The sequence below is a fragment of the Prionailurus viverrinus genome, chromosome E2 (genome assembly GCF_022837055.1).
Source record: "Prionailurus viverrinus isolate Anna chromosome E2, UM_Priviv_1.0, whole genome shotgun sequence".
NCBI lineage: Eukaryota > Metazoa > Chordata > Mammalia > Carnivora > Felidae > Prionailurus > Prionailurus viverrinus.
The window spans coordinates 50822124-50838135 of record NC_062575.1 but is presented as its reverse complement, the minus strand read 5'-3'; the positions used below and the strand labels follow the sequence as shown (position 1 = coordinate 50838135).

At 41.8% G+C, this 16012-nt stretch overlaps 1 protein-coding gene across 9 annotated transcripts in view; it reads left to right on the top strand.

The window, feature by feature from the left end:
• Positions 1–16012, top strand: part of ZNF180 (zinc finger protein 180) — a 39059-nt gene that overhangs the window by 10381 nt on the left and 12666 nt on the right. For 2 of the 9 annotated variants that reach the window (XM_047834611.1, XM_047834612.1), the window contains exons 3-5: positions 35–109; positions 4423–4549; positions 5877–9718. In XM_047834611.1, coding sequence (XP_047690567.1) covers positions 35–109; positions 4423–4549; positions 5877–7612 — 1938 coding nt within the window. In that variant the 3' untranslated portion in view covers positions 7613–9718. Of the gene's footprint in view, positions 1–34; positions 110–4422; positions 4661–5876; positions 9719–16012 lie in introns of those variants that run through there. The other 7 variants (XR_007147241.1, XM_047834615.1, XM_047834613.1 and 4 more) reach the window with 5 other exon arrangements.

Below are 16012 nucleotides of genomic sequence, written 5' to 3'. Positions count from 1 at the left end.
TTATTTTCCTTTTTCTTGTCTGTTTCCTGCTCAGGACTCTCTCCTTCCTCCAGAGAGTATCGTCAAGGTTGAGAAAGAAGATGCCGGGTCACTGGCCCTTCCATCCCCGGTGAGTTGGCCCTCTTTACCCTGGGAAATGTAGAAATGTGCATGTCTGCTGGGGGGCAGGGGCCAGGCTGAAGTGACCTGGGAGGTGAGCAGAAAGGGAGGAAACAGATATTCAAGTGGGCATCGTTTACAAAAACTTGGTTAGTTACCATGTAAAAGATTGCAGAGAGTGATAGCTACACGTTTGAGGCGGAGGGGCTCTTTTTTTATTATTTTTATTTAGAAAAAAAATTTTAAATGTTTATTTTTGAGAGACAGAGAGAGAGAGCAGGGGAAGGGCAGAGAGAGAGGGAGACACAGAATCCGAAGCAGGTTCCAGGCTCTGAGCTGTCAGCACAGAGCCCGATGCGGGACTCAGACTCACGAACCGCGAGATCGTGACCTGAGCCAAAGTCGGCCGCTTAATCGACTGAGCCCCCCAGGTGCCCCTCTCCCTTCATTTCTGGCTCTACCAGAAACAGTCCAGTTTGATGTCACCTTTTTTTCTTTAAGGGATTAAAAAGATTTGACTCTGTTTATGTGGTTTCAGGGAAGGATTAAGTGGAGAAAAATAAGTTAATCAAGAGAGGGAGGAGATATAAACTAAAAAGCAGAGTCCCTGATTAGCACCAGACAAATTCATTCAGAGCGTGTGTGAACGTGTCGGCTCTACAGAGGAGGAAGGACCCATTCAGGAAGAATGGGGCTGAGGGAATTCTTCGAAGGCTTGGGTTTTTCTCTGTGAGCAATCTGGTGGTTATCGGTGGGGCCTGAGGGTGGCACTTGGAATGGAGAGGTAGGTGCTTGACGTGAGTGGAGAAGGCTGAAAACAGTAGTGTTGTATTATGAGAGACAGGCAGCTCCGGGAGGTATAACAGGGTTGCTGGTCAGTCTGAAAGGATCATTATGAGGTAGAGACCATTAATAGTGTCCCATCCAGCTGCTTTTGTGAGTTCTCGTTCCCAGTGGCATTCCGGAACCTTCTTTCCATTGGTCATACATCGACATTCAGATTCATTCATGCAGCCAGGGTACATTCAGCCAAAGTCCCATAAGGCAAGATACTATTTGAAGGGGGATTTTTGAACATATCCAGTAGAAAGATTAAAAGGAATGCCCCATGGACTCTACACTGAATAATACCATGGAAAAGATAACAGGGGCACCGAATGGAAAGGAAAAGAATATAGACCAGCAGACAGTAATAGGGGATACTCGAATCGAGGAAGGGCCCCAGACTGTCAAAGCACAAGAAGAGAGAGGGAGAGATTATGCGGAGTGTTGTAATCAGAGGTGGGCGGTTCCATGGGTGTGACTTGAGAGGTGGATTCCTGTGTGGGGATCTCAAGGTCTGGGGGTTCATGCGAAGAGGGGGGTGCCGAAGAGCAATTCTCAGGGCCGGGAGTTGGGCCAGCGGGAGGCATCGATGCCTGAGGGCACGTGTTAGGCAGAGTTGAGGCTGCATCCCAGCCACCGACTTCAAGCGTACGTGTTCGTTTCTCTACCCTTCTAGCTCTTCATCTGTAAAACTGGTGCTGCTACTGGTATTTTCTCACGGGGGCCTTGTGAGAATAGTTAGTTCACAGCCTGATGCCGCCCAGGAAGTGCGTCGGTGACGTCACTTAGTTTCATATGATTGTCAGGGACCTCTACAACCGGATGCGAGAGACAGGGCAGGCTGAGACCATACAAGTTCTTGAAGTAGAGGGTAAATCCCAGGTATTGTAAGTCTTCGGTGGGTGGGGCTTGGTGTTCCAGGGGTTGGTAGGACAAAGGTCCAAGAAGTAAGGTAAATGGCGTGAGTTTCAGTGTAGCTGAGAGGACACGCACCCTCCCCCTTTGATGCTGAGCGAACCGGAGCCTGTGAGGTTTGCAGAGGAGGGGTCTTTGCGGGGGACGGGGTAAGTGTAGGTTTCCATTAACACAGGGATGTAGAGGGAATGTTTGGTAACGATGTTGAAGCCGTAGGATTTCGTTATTACAGAAGTAGAGTTCCCAGGGGCACGGTTGAAGGGCTTAGGAAGGAATTTTGAGGAGTGGGAGGTTTGGGGCAGGTGAGAGGAAGGACAGAATAAGTGGGGATAAAGCCGGTATCCACACATCGAAAAGCTTTTCAAATGGGTGTGTGATAAGGGATACCCATTTGACTTAGTTGGTTGAGCGTTTTACTCCGGCTCAGGTCACGATCTCACGGTTCGTGAGTTTGAGCCCCGCATCGGGCTCTGTGCTGACAGCTCAGAGCCTGGGGCCTGCTTCGGATTCTGGGTCTCCCTCACTCTCTGCCCCTGCCCCACTCGTGCTCTGTCTCTCTCTCTCTCTCTCTCTCTCTCTCTCAGAAATAAATAAACGTTAAGAAAAAAAATTCAAATAGGTGTGCAATAGGCCTGATGAGATTCAGGTGTGAGAGAGAACTTAAACCAGAATTTGGCCCCAAAGTCAGATTATTTTGATCGATGATGAAGTCTGTTGAGACTACAGGTTCACTCTTTGAAATCATTTGCCGAGTATGTATTTCTTATCTACGGTACACCAATATGCTGAGCCGCTGGAGTTACAGTTGCAAACTATCAATACCTTGCCCCTGCCCTCACGGATTGCAGCCTAGTGACAAAGATGGCCGTTGCGCAAATGAGCAGACTCAACAGTGTGGGGAGTCTTAGGATAGAAACCCGTGGGACCTTCGGAACATATAGCCGGGGCTGGAGTGGGGGTAGCGGTGCTAATTTAATCCGGCATTATTTATTTGACATGTGAACAAGCTTGATATTAAAGGGACCTACACTGAAGAGTGAAGGGGAGTGTTTATAAAAAGGAAGTGTGGATTGGAGCTTGGAAACCAGTACCTAGAGAGCCACGTTCAACACAGGTGGCAGTGTGCGAATGATATTTCTGAACGCCGTTTTGGGTTAATTATGAACCCCTCTGAGATTTTGGTGAAACTTACAGGTCCTGACTTAGAAAAATGCAGGTGCAGCAGCATTTTGCGTGGAGTTTCACGGGCTTCCGGGGACCGTGTGTCCTATTCACGAACACAGCTTAAGGATACCAGGTCTATCTAGAAAGTCCTTTAGCGGCAAGTGGCGTTCCACTTTCCTGGGTTTTGCTGCCTTTGGCTAAATACAGATCACCCTCAGCACTTTATTGGATCAAAATTCCTGCCCAGTAGGCTTGGAAATGGGTCCTTTCTTGCTTAGAGGAGGCAATCCAAGCCCCCCTCTCCATGACAGTAACGACAGCACGTCTGTCTCTTAAAGGCTCTACGTTGCAGCTCTGAGTGTGGATAAAATAGAACTGTCGTCGGAGGACTGAGAGCTCAGGGTAACAGTCACATTGGCTGTCACTTAATTTTTTTTAGAGTTCTCAAACCTGATGACCTTAATAATTTTCCAGCCGTTTTCTTTTTTGTTCGGTAAACTGTCAGTAGCTTTTCATATATCATCACAGTTAATTTACTGAACAACCCTATGAGTTGGGAATGATTAAGCCTAATAAATAGAAGTGGGATGGGGCACGTGGGTGGGTCAGTCAGTCAAGAGTCCGACTCTTGATTTTGGCTCAGGTCATGATCCCAGGGTCATGGGATCCAGCCCTGCTTCAGGCTCCGTGCTGACAGTGCACAGCTTGAGGTTCTCTCTGTCCTTCTCTCTCTGCCCATCCCCCCCTCTAAATAAATAAATAAACTTAAAAAAAAAATGGGATAAACTCAGCTTAGAAGGCGTTGGTCAGATTAGATATATGTTTTTAAAATGCAGACCTGTGCTCTTAATAGATGAGAAAACCCATTTCTTCCAAATCTGGCCCACCGCCTGCTTTTGTAAGTAAAACTTTATTATAATACAGTCACGCCCATTTGTTTATATATTTTTTGTGCCTGCTTTCTTGCTGGAGGAGGGCTGAGTGGTTGTGATAAAGACTGTATGGCTTACAAAGCCTAAAATGTTTACTCTCTCACCTTTGACAGAAAAAGTATGCTGACTCTGTTTTGTTCCATTTGGGGAATTTGGAGAGAATTCGTTACTGGCAATTCTATATTCACCAGTGCAAAAATCAGAATAAGCATTTTGTTCAAGGTGAACAAGAGAGAAAACAATTTATATCTGTTTTTATCCGTTGTTCCTCTTTGGGGTTGTATCAACAGATCCAGCATCCAAAACCCAAAGGGGTTTCCCTAAAAGGCACCTGTACACCTTGACTAGAATCCTTTGGACACTGACAGTCTCAGGACAATTTCCAGGCCATCAAGTTTTCCTTCTTCCCTTTGTCAATCTTTTCCTCCTTTATGAACATTGGAAGGAAATGATGCCCAGCTGAGCAGGAATGTGTGTCCTGTTTTAGGAAGGAGAGAACTTCAAAATTGTGACTGTGGACTTCACTCAGAAGGAAGAAGGCACTTTGAACCCTGTTCAGAGGACCCTGGACAGAGATGTGGACCTAGAGAACCACAGGGACCTGGTCTCTTGGGGTAAGAATACAGTCCCCTTTAATGAAGTTTGTGTATTGAAATGATTTCCATTGATTCAAAACTATGGAGTTCGGAGGCCAGAATGATTTTGACCACACATAGACTGTATTTGTGCTTTTTATTCCCCAGGGAAGATTCAGTTTTAATGCATAGGGTAGCAAAGGTACAGCTTCTCAGGTTTGAGCTTGTTCAGTCTTCATGGTTCCTAAAGGCCAAAGACTGGGACCAAATTCTGCAGTGATTTTCTTTTGTCCCCAGCCCCAGACACCCCAAATCCTGTTTAGTTCCCCATCCGCTTTTCAAACCAGATGCAGTCTCCTCATGGGAGCCAGGAGATGAATACAAACATTTCCTAACATACATATCCAGGTGAGAAACCGACACTTAGGAGTCAGTACCTATATTGGAGATTTGTTTCAAAAATCCCCATCGGGCATGCCACGTGTCTCCATTTCCCACTCCTATTAGACTGTATACATTGCCACTTTTTCCAGGGGTACTCTCCGTTGCTTGACCTAGTAACCACACAGGCTTCCGCTTCTGGGGTGATCTCCATTCTCTCTCACTTGGAACCCCAGGAATCCATCAGGCCGTAATAATTGCTTCTAAAGCATTTAGGGAACCTGGGATAACAGTGCTCTCACTTCTTTTCCTGATTCACAAAGTAGTTTGCCCATGTCCTACTGACACAGACTATTCTAGCACGTTTCATGCCTCCAGCAGCGTAGATACTATCCTGTACTTCAGTGAGCATGTGTCTAGCACTAAAGAGGGTAGAAAGGACTCTGTTTTTTTGCTAAGGTTTGCACAATTGTTTGTTATTTTGTAGGTTCTATATGGGTGATCTTACTTTGGAATATGGAGATATTTGGCATTTAAAATATTTTTTATTCAGCAACACTGGGATTAAATAGTTTTTTGGGTTTTTTTAATGTTTATTTATGTTTGACACATAGCACAGGCAGAAGAGTGGAGAGAAGAGGCATAGAATCTGAAGCAGGCTCCAGACTCCAAACTGTCTGCACAGAGCCCGATGCAGGGCTCAAACTCATGAACTGTGTGATCATGACCTGAGCCAAAGTCAGACGCTTAACCAACTGGGCCACCCAGGCGCCCCAGTGGTTTTAATGGGCTACTGGTAGTTCTCAATGGGCTGTGGTAGTTCTTTGCTTGCTGCTTCTTCCCACCCTTCTCTTTTCTTAATCCAGGTTATAGGTCCATAGCTGAAAAAAATCCACCTATATTTTGCATACTTTCTTGTCAGCTTTTTCCCAATATTCCAACTCTAACATTTTTTGGCTAGGATGTTTATTTTGCTCTCTTCTAGACTTGGCAACTGCACTTGGAAGAAGAGAATCAATATCAAAGCAGAACATTTTTGATGACGAACCATTCCACGGAGTGAAGTTAGAAAGGTTGACAAGAGATGATCCTTGGTTAGCTTCATGTGAAGAAGTTCGGGATTGTAAGGACCAGTTGGAGAAGCAACAGGAAAAACAAGAGAGACTTTTGAAAGAAATGGCCTTTACTCACAGGAAAGCTATTACTTACGAGAGAGTCTGTAAAAATGATGAACTTGAGGAGAAGAGTGGTCTGAATCCCAGTCTTCTTTCACCCCAGATGATATCCATAAGAAACCATTTTCATAAACATGCCTCACATGTAAAAAAATTGCATTATAATCCTATTGTTAACAGTCATCAGATGATTCATGACAGTGAGAAACTCTGTGACAGTAATGAATGTGGAAACCCCCACCAGAACATTCACCTTATTCAGTTTACAAGAACTCAAACAGAGGCTAAATCCTGTGGATTTAGTGACAGTATTCAATCTTTTAGCAATGATGTACCCTTAAATATACATGAGAAAATACATGCCAGAGGAAGATCCTTTGACTTTGAGGAATGTGGGCAAGTTTTGAACCACAGTATATCCCATAATGAACAACAGAGAATCCCTGTTGAAGAGAGTCAATATAACTGTAGTAAAACCTCCCAGAGTTCATCCATTGCTCAAAACATGAGAAATTCTGAAGAGAAACCCTTTGAATGTAATCAGTGTGGGAAATCCTTCAGCTGGAGCTCTCATCTTGTTGCACATCAGAGAACTCACACAGGGGAGAAACCTTATGAATGTAACGAGTGTGGGAAATCCTTTAGCCGGAGCTCTCACCTTGTTTCTCACCAGAGAACTCATACTGGAGAGAAACCTTACAGATGTAATCAGTGTGGGAAGTCTTTTAGCCAGAGCTATGTTCTTGTTGTGCATCAGAGAACTCATACTGGAGAGAAGCCTTATGAATGCAATCAATGTGGGAAGTCCTTCAGGCAGAGCTACAAACTTATTGCACATCAAAGAACTCACACTGGAGAGAAGCCCTATGAATGCAGTCAGTGTGGGAAGTCGTTCATCCAGAGCTATAAACTTATTGCACATCAAAGAATTCATACTGGCGAGAAACCCTATGAATGCAATCAATGTGGAAAGTCCTTTAGTCAGAGTTACAAACTTGTTGCCCATCAGAGAACTCACACAGGAGAAAAACCCTTTGAATGTAATCAGTGTGGGAAATCCTTCAGCTGGAGCTCTCAGCTTGTTGCACATCAAAGAACTCACACTGGGGAGAAACCCTATGAATGTAATGAGTGTGGAAAATCTTTCAACCGCAGCTCTCACCTTGTCATGCATCAGAGAACTCATACTGGAGAAAAACCCTACGAATGTAATCAGTGTGGGAAGTCTTTTAGTCAGAGTTACGTTCTTGTTGTACATCAGAGAACTCATACTGGAGAAAAGCCCTATGAATGCAGTCAGTGTGGGAAGTCCTTCAGGCAGAGTTCATGCCTTACTCAACATCAAAGAACTCATACTGGGGAGAAACCCTATGAATGTAATCAGTGTGGAAAAACATTCAGCTTGAGTGCTCGACTCATTGTACATCAAAGAACTCATACTGGAGAAAAGCCCTTTACGTGTAATCAGTGTGGGAAAGCTTTCATTAATAGTTCTAAACTTATTAGGCATCAGGCAACTCATACTGAGGAGAAACCCTATGAATGAATGTAACGAGTTTGGAAATCTTTTAGCCAGAGTATATTTCTTTTTCCTTTCCTTTTCCTTTTTCTTGCATTTCTTCCTCCCTCCCTCTTTCTCTTCCTCTCTTTCTCTTTCTTTTCCTCGTTCTCTTCAATTTCTTTTTCTTTCTTTCTTTCTTTCTTTCTTTCTTTCTTTCTTTCTTTCCTTCTTTCCTTCCTTCCTAGCTTGCAGTCAGCCTTCTGTCGTGTATCTGGAAATTCATTCTAGAGAAGAAAGAACAATGAATCATATATTTTACTTAGCAATTCCATATTAAAAATCAAACTTGGCATTTATGACACATTGTCACATAAGTAACAAATATTGGCACTTTTCCTTGCAGAAAACACTCCAACTTGAATCTGAGAAAATTACCACTTGCTATGGAGTGATTGTGAGTGAAGTAGACCTCTTTAACAATAAAGAGTAAATGAGAATGCACACACTGGTGGGCTTGTTGTTGAGTAGATTGGAAAACTGCTATAGTATTAGAAGCTAGGCTGGAAAACGATATTTCAGTATCATTTTATGACACGATTTCCCCGGTAGCTACTTTGTAATCTATTTTATGCAGTGCTTTCTATTATATGTGAAGATTTCTTTAAAAATAGGATATGACTATGATATGAAGTGAAAAAAATGCAGGCCAAGAGAATCAAACATTAATTTCAAACAAAATAACCATTGTGATATGTGTGTGTGGATCAGAATTGAAAGGGATTCTGGGTGTATCTGATTTTTAGGTTTATGCCTAGTTTTCTTCTTTTTTGGAATGTGTGCTATTTTACTATACTAAGTAATACGAGGAGTAAAAATTAAAAACAAAAAGTAAACCAAAGATTTCCATCTTTGACCATTTAGGAAAGACTAGGTGGCTAAATAGAGATCCCACAGGGTTCTGAGATTTCCATTTGGATTAGCTTGAGCAGGTCACTCCTTAGAATTTAGATTCCCAGAGATTTTCCTCATTGAAAATTAAATGTTTCCCTGGCAATGGGATACTGGAAATTTAGGCCAGAAGGGGTTCTGTATGAGGGATGGAGAATACACAGGCTGTGCAAAGGGCATTTTAAAAAATATTTCCAAAGCAGTATAAAGGAGCTCTATTTTAAGGGTCCTACCTCTCCCCTCTCCCCCCGCCATGCAGTCTTGTCTTCTTTCCTCTGGGATGTATTCCCTAATATGAAAATCTTATGAGTGGGAGGGCACTATCAGGCTAAGTGCTCATCACCTAAATTATGTTTGCAAGAGTGATTTTAGGCAAGATTTGTAGCTATTGGTTGGATTGTAAGATGTGGTTCACATGTCTTTCTGGCCTTTGCCACTAAATCTTGAATTCTAATCCTATGGATTATCATGGACCTGACGCCTCTGATCCTAGAGAGTTAATAAAAAGTAAGCAGAGAGGGGCACCTGAGTGCTCAGTTAAGCATCTTTTGACCTTGGCCGGGTCATGATCTCCTATTTGTGAGATCAAGCCCCACTTCAGGCTCTGTGCTGAGCATTGTGCCTGCTTGAGATGCTGTTTCCCTCTCTGCCCTTCCCCTGCTTGTTCTGTCTCTCTCAATAAATAAACACTAAAAAAAAAAAAAAAAAGAAGAAGCTGAGAGTTGAAATGGGAGACCAGAGAATAGATGTGAATTCCCTGGAGGAAAAAAGGAGAAACCATAAGTGACATCTGATAGTGGTTGCCCTTAATAAAATTCTGTCCCCATGCGATGATGCTAAGTGGAGCCATCTCTGTGAAGATTAAGCCAGAGTACAGCACACATAGCAATGACAAGTTCTGGGGAACGGTTGTTTATGGCTAGAAAACTGGCTTCACGCACACCCTGAAAGATCTTCAGTCAATGAATGCACAGAGGAATAGCAGGTGTTTTCCGCCCATTGCCTTTTGGGGACAACATAAAATTGTGAAATACCCTAATTTAGCAACAGGACCTGAATAGGCTTCCTCCCAAATTATAGATGAAACTAATGCCTGTGCTAGGATAATTTTCTTTCTTTTTAAAAAATACACATACATTTATTTTTTTAAATTTTTTTTTAACATTTATTTATTTTTGAGACAGAGAGAGACAGAGCATGAACGGGGGAGGGGCAGAGAGAGAGGGAGACACAGAATCGGAAGCAGGCTCCAGGCTCTGAGCCATCAGCCCAGAGCCTGACGCGGGGCTCGAACTCACGGACCGCGAGATCGTGACCTGAGCCGAAGTCGGACGCTCAACCGACTGAGCCACCCAGGCGCCCCCCCCCCAAAAAAATACACATACATTTAAAGTAATCTTTACACCCAACGTGGGACTCAAACTCATGACCCTGACATCAAGAGTTGTATGCTCTACCGATTGAGCCAGCCAGGCGCCCCAAGGATTGTTTTCACTGGGCATGTTGAATCTTCCTTTGAAGGCAAGAAGCCATGATTGTACAAATGAGTAAAGCCAGTGGGTCTCAGAATGAGGGCTCTGAATATTTCAAGTTTGGAAGGTGATTTACTGGAAAGTAATCTCTTCAGTAAACATTGAAAATATTTCATTGAAAGTGAAATTTTTAAAACTGCAAAAATTTTGGAGAGAGAGAGAGAGAGAGAGAGAGAGAGTGTGTGTGTGTGTGTGTGTGTGTGTTTTGGGCCAGTTTGAATATGTAAGTCGTCTTTGTGCACCAAGTCATAAGGTTATATCAGTTCCTGGGTGGTGATTTACATTTGCCAAGTATACTGAAGTAAGATAGTCAACTAATAAATAAAAATATTAAATTATATAATTTACTCAATAATTTCCTTTGTAGGAAAGGTATTCTTTTAATTTAAAGGTAGTCAACCAAAAATAAGTTAACTGCATGTGACAACAGGCCAAAAATATGTAATTAAACTTCTGAACCTAAAATTTCTGGTTAAAAGGGAATCAGTAGCTTGATTTTAATGGCATATGTGTGGCATTTATATATATAATGATGTGTGTCGTATATATATGCATATGTCACATGTATAATGATGTATGCATAAAGTTTTGCGGAAAATTCACAAAGATGAAGCTGTACTTTGCCGGAGAAGAATTTATAGAGACTTTATACACCAAGTGTCTTTCACCATACTCCAGTAAAATTAGAAATAAATGAAAAGTGACCAAAATGTTTAACTACCTAGATGTTAGGAAATACTCTCCTAGAACCAGTTTTTCACTTTTCCCCAGCGTTATTGAGATATAATTGACATATAGCACTGTGTAGGTTTAAGGGATACAGCATAACTTGATTTCCATATGTTGTGAAATGATTATCACAGGTAACATTCATCATCTCATATAGATACAAAACCGTGTTTTGTTTTGTTCCTGCTGATGAGAACTCTTAAGATTGACTTCTCTAACAACTTTCAAATATACCCTATAGCAGTGTTAACTACAATCATGTGTCCTCCCACACTCCTCCTCCTCTGTATTTACTGCTTTTGCACGTTTCCCATCTTATTTTGTAGTTTGATGTTTCAGCTTACTCCTAGGCTCGAAAAGATAAATGTGTTTTATTGATGGCTTTTTGAGAGATTGCAGCCAGGAGAGGGGAAATCCAGATTTTTAAGTACTGTTTTCAGATATGCTTTTGTATTTTTAAATTCCTTCTGGATTTTGAACTCCATCAATATTGTCTATTCTGTATGTCTTACTTAACCTACTTGACCAGTTAACCTTACCTATGCCTTCAGAGCTTTCTCTTGAAAAATTAGTATTTTTCCAGTTTGTTGATGGGGGTTGCACATGGACTGTTTCACTGTTGGAGACTCAGTGGCTCATGTCAGTAATTAGCGCATTACTCTTTACAAATTATAGCAGCCTGGGTTCTTAGTTGGGAAGCACATGAGCTAACTCTAGCTAATTGATTGAGAAAAGGATATTAGGTGGGTTCAAGAATTGGCAAGAAGCAGTAAGATTGCGTTCAGGGCTTTATACACGGAAATGATTGGCAGAATGATGCTGTAGGGTCTATGAGATTTCCTTGCTGTTCCCGAATTTCCTTAAGATATATTAATTTTTCTTAATATAACTGCATTGATTTGTTCTAATTCCAAATCTGAGGCAAGTGCCTCAGTCTGGTGGATCCCAAGCTGTGCCTGCATCTGAGCTATGTGATAGGTTGAGAGGTCAAGGTCACTAGGTCTCATGTTTCCTGGAAAGTCTGTAATGGTGGGTGGGCTCGACATTCCGTTTATAAGAACTAAGTAGCCAATTTGTCATTCATAGAATTTTATTCATTTGCTAAGCAGCAGCTGGAAAAGTTTCCTGTATAGACCTCTCTTCTACGTAGCCCATAAGGCAACATTTTCTTCACTTTCTGTACTTTGACTTAAATATGTATATACAACCTCTTATGTAACATAATACAACTATCTCTCTTAAAATCAAAAACATGCTCACTCTCTTCCCCATATAGGGATAACCTAGAGCTTCACGTCATTACATCCAATTCCAAGTCTGGGATCTCTGGGTGATGATCATTTTCCAGTGAAAACTTTGTCACATAAAAAAAAGAGGGTTCAGATGCTGGTCATGAAAAAAGGCGAGAGTTTATGAAACCAAGCTAATATTAAGTAACTTTGGTTGCAGCCAGTAGATATTCAAAAGCTCTCTAAAACTCTTTTTGTGAAAGGAGAAACGAGTTGGTGTCATAAGCAGTTTTTCCTATGTAGGATAATTTAATCCTTTGGATTAATTTGAGGTGTAACTAAATCAGTGAATTGTATAGACTTTGCAGTAAATAGTATTGTTACATTTTAAAATATCATTTTGGGCCTTTGCCAAAATGGGTCTTCGTGTTGGAACAGTAAAGTTGGATTTTCTGTCTTTTGGCCAATGTGGTAATTATTTGTGATCTATTGAGGATGGTATTTACATGGAAATAGGTTAGCGATTGATAAACCTTTCCGTACTGATGTCACCTGTCTGGTCTCTTTAACTAACATCTTTTTTATTTTCTACTGAGTGTTCGTTCTGAGATCATGACAGCCTTCACGTTCACTTCCTCTCTTCTTCAGGGAGAATACCTCGAATTTAGATGTTGGGTCGGCTTCTTGAAACTTGGATATTTGCTTGGATGTTGTTCCTTTTTCTTGCTTGGTGTTCTATGAGTGTTTGCTCAGGTCTGGATTGTTGATATCTATGCCTTTGGTTTGCTGCAGATTGGACAAGGTTGGTGAATCTTCTGACCATAAGCTCTTATTCTTGTCTTTCTCCACCATTACTTGCTTTCTGAACAGACAAAGACCACACTATTCCTATGGAACATTTCGTGTCAGGCTGGAACTTTCTATGGGTATAAGTACTTGATTTTTCTGTACTTTTTAAAAACCTTAAGGACATGCCAATAGTGTAAATTGATAATTTTTACAATTGAAGTATAACAATTAACATACAGTGTTACGGTATTTCACGTGTACAGCATACTGATTAGACAATTATATACATCACCCAGTACTCATGATAAGTATAAGCATAGTCGCCACCTGTCACCATACAATGTAAGATAATAATATGTCAATGTGATCATGAGTGGAATATGCTGCAATTTTGGTGATGAGGATTCGGTTAAAAAAGAAACCTATAGAAAAACCAAAGGATATAGTTCTGATGAAATACCAAAGCTGTTTATCTGTACTCTCTGATAGTACTATTCTCTGCTAATTGCATAGGGATTCCACCATCAATACTAGGTGCACACTCTGCTTTTGTATTTATGTTGCACTGCAATAGAAGGAGTTGAAATCTCTTTTCATAATCTGGTGGATAGATGTTAGATGTTGCTGATAGCCTGTATCATCTAGACCTGTGTATAGCACAGCCAATTCTAAGATGTGTTCCCAAGAAATTGGACACCCAGTCACCACAGCTTCCCCATTTGGTGCAGCTTCTACCTGTGTATGAGTGTCCCAGTTATGGCTTCTCTGTCCACATGAGAAGTTGGGAGGACTACTGTTTAGGGGATATTGTTTTCTGTTTTTCCTGGACCGACTCCAGGTGTATTTTTTTAATAAAAGGAAAACTAAAGTTTCTGGCTTTAAATGAAACTAAAAATGTGGACTTGTGTTCATGAGACATTCAAATTAGTCAGAAGACGCTAAATTAAAATAAAAATGTTTAGGTGATGGAGACTAGGTTAAAACGAGTTAAACTGGAATCAGCAGCATTAGTTCTCTTGGGTTGCAGCATTACCCTGGGGAACCATCAGTTATGCAGCACTGATGTAGAACCAGGACTCAGGTGAGTAACTTATCTTGAGGCAGGAAAATAGAAACAAACTTATATTTTGGTTAAAAAAATTTTTTTGGCATATTTAGGTTAAAAAAAACCGTTCAGAGACGCTTTGGTGGTGTTACAGAGCCCATACGGGGCCACGAACCCAAGTGGAATTCCTACCAGCCAGGCAGGAACATCGTGAGCACTAAGAAACCATTAGTTGTGAAGAGCTGGACCAAGATAGATCTATATGGATCCCTGGATCCATTGTGAGATGCAGTATCGAAAGTGCCTAAGAAAGGCACCATCTTTGTATGTTCAGGCTGCTATAACAAAAACACTGCAGACTGGATGGCTTACACAATGAGCAAGAGTAACCTACCAGCAGATTCGGTGTCTGGTGAGGACTCACTTCCTGGTTCATAGGCGGCCATTTTCTTGCTGTGTCCTCACATGGCAGAAGGACAAAAGATGTGTCTCGAGTCTCTTTTATAAGGGCACTAATCCCATTCATGGAGAATTCACCCTCATGAACTCCTAAAACCATCACATTGGAGATTAGGATTTCAACATGAACTTGAGTGGGGGGTGGGCATAAGCATTCAGTCCATGACAGGCTCAAAGTTGACTTATAACAGCCTTCACAAAAGCTGCCTTATGTTGATACAGTCTAAATTGTCTGCAGGCATATGTTGTTCAGCATCAAAATTTTTGGCAAATGACAAAATTGGCTTAATGTAGGTCCATACAGGAAACAGAACCTTCGCTAGACTGATGACCTGGAAACGGTTTCATCTCACACTGAAAGGGGCATCTAAAATTCCAGCTCAGGCCTATCACTGACACTCAGATGTTGGCCTTTTTATAACTTGCCTCTCTGGTGGATAAGCCTAAGGACGGTGTGAGATTATAGAAAGATACCATTAATAAACTGACTCAACCTCAGTGTATTTGGCCTTATCACTGAAGGGACAAGATTTTTTTTACTGCTTATTTATTTTGAAAGTGATAGAGAACGAACGGGGGAGGGGAAGAAAGAGAGGGAGACTGAGAATCCCAAGCAGGCTCCACACTGTCAGTGTGGACCTTGATGTGGGCCTCAAACTCACAAGCTGTGAGATCATGACCTGAGCTGAAATCAAGAGTTGGATGCTCAACCGACTGAGCCACCTAGGCGCCCCAGGACAAGAATTTTTTTATTGTTTATTTATTTTGAGAGAGAGAGAGCACAAGTGGAGAAGGGGCAGAGAGAGAGGGAGACAAAGAATCCAAAGCAGGCTCCACGCTGTAAGCCCAGGGTCTGATGTGGGTCTTGATCTCAATCATGAGATCATGACCTGAGCCAAAATCAAGAGTCAGATGCTTAACCAACTGAGCCACCCAGGCGCCCTGAAGGGAAAAAAAAAATTTTTTTTTTAAGTGATTGGGATTATTGGCAATTCACCTTCAGTGAGAGCCCCTATTTGTTCTTTGTTCAAACTTAGGAAGAAAACAAGAAAAAAGGTTTTTGCTAATATGGCCCATCTCATCACATGGTGATGGGGAGTGGGGAAGACTATGTGTAGATTAATTATCCTGGAGGCAAGCTATAAAGGGGAGAAATACGAATGCCAACTCTAAAGCAACATGAAACATGGACTTAGGAACCAAATATCCAAATAGGATTCCAGTTGATACTTCTTTTTCCAGAATGGTTTCCTTAATCACCCTGCTTCTAACAGTTGGCTGCCATTGTTCATCGTTGGAGGACCTCATATCACCCAGCCAGATGTGCAAGAACCTGACTGAAATATGGGTTTACTTCCTCTTGTGGAAAACAGTTCCCCATGTACCACACAGTTGGAACAAATTAGACTATAATTGGCTTCCTATACCCCATCCTGGGTTGGAGTATATGTGGTTAGCATCCCTTCCCAGTACGGCCAACCGGCCCTCAGTGGATGTAATTTTACTAGCTAAGTTTGCCCCCCCCCCCCCTTGAATCCAGGTCATCACAGCATTCAAAAAGACATTGAATTTACCCTAAAAGATCCCAGTTATCATTGCCAGAGAGGGGGAAAGACTGGGCACTGTTTAAAGAATTGTATGTGTTTAAGTGAATCAATAGTGCTATTTGCAATCTCTCCAACAGCCACTGTAAACCATGACGCTGAATCTCTTA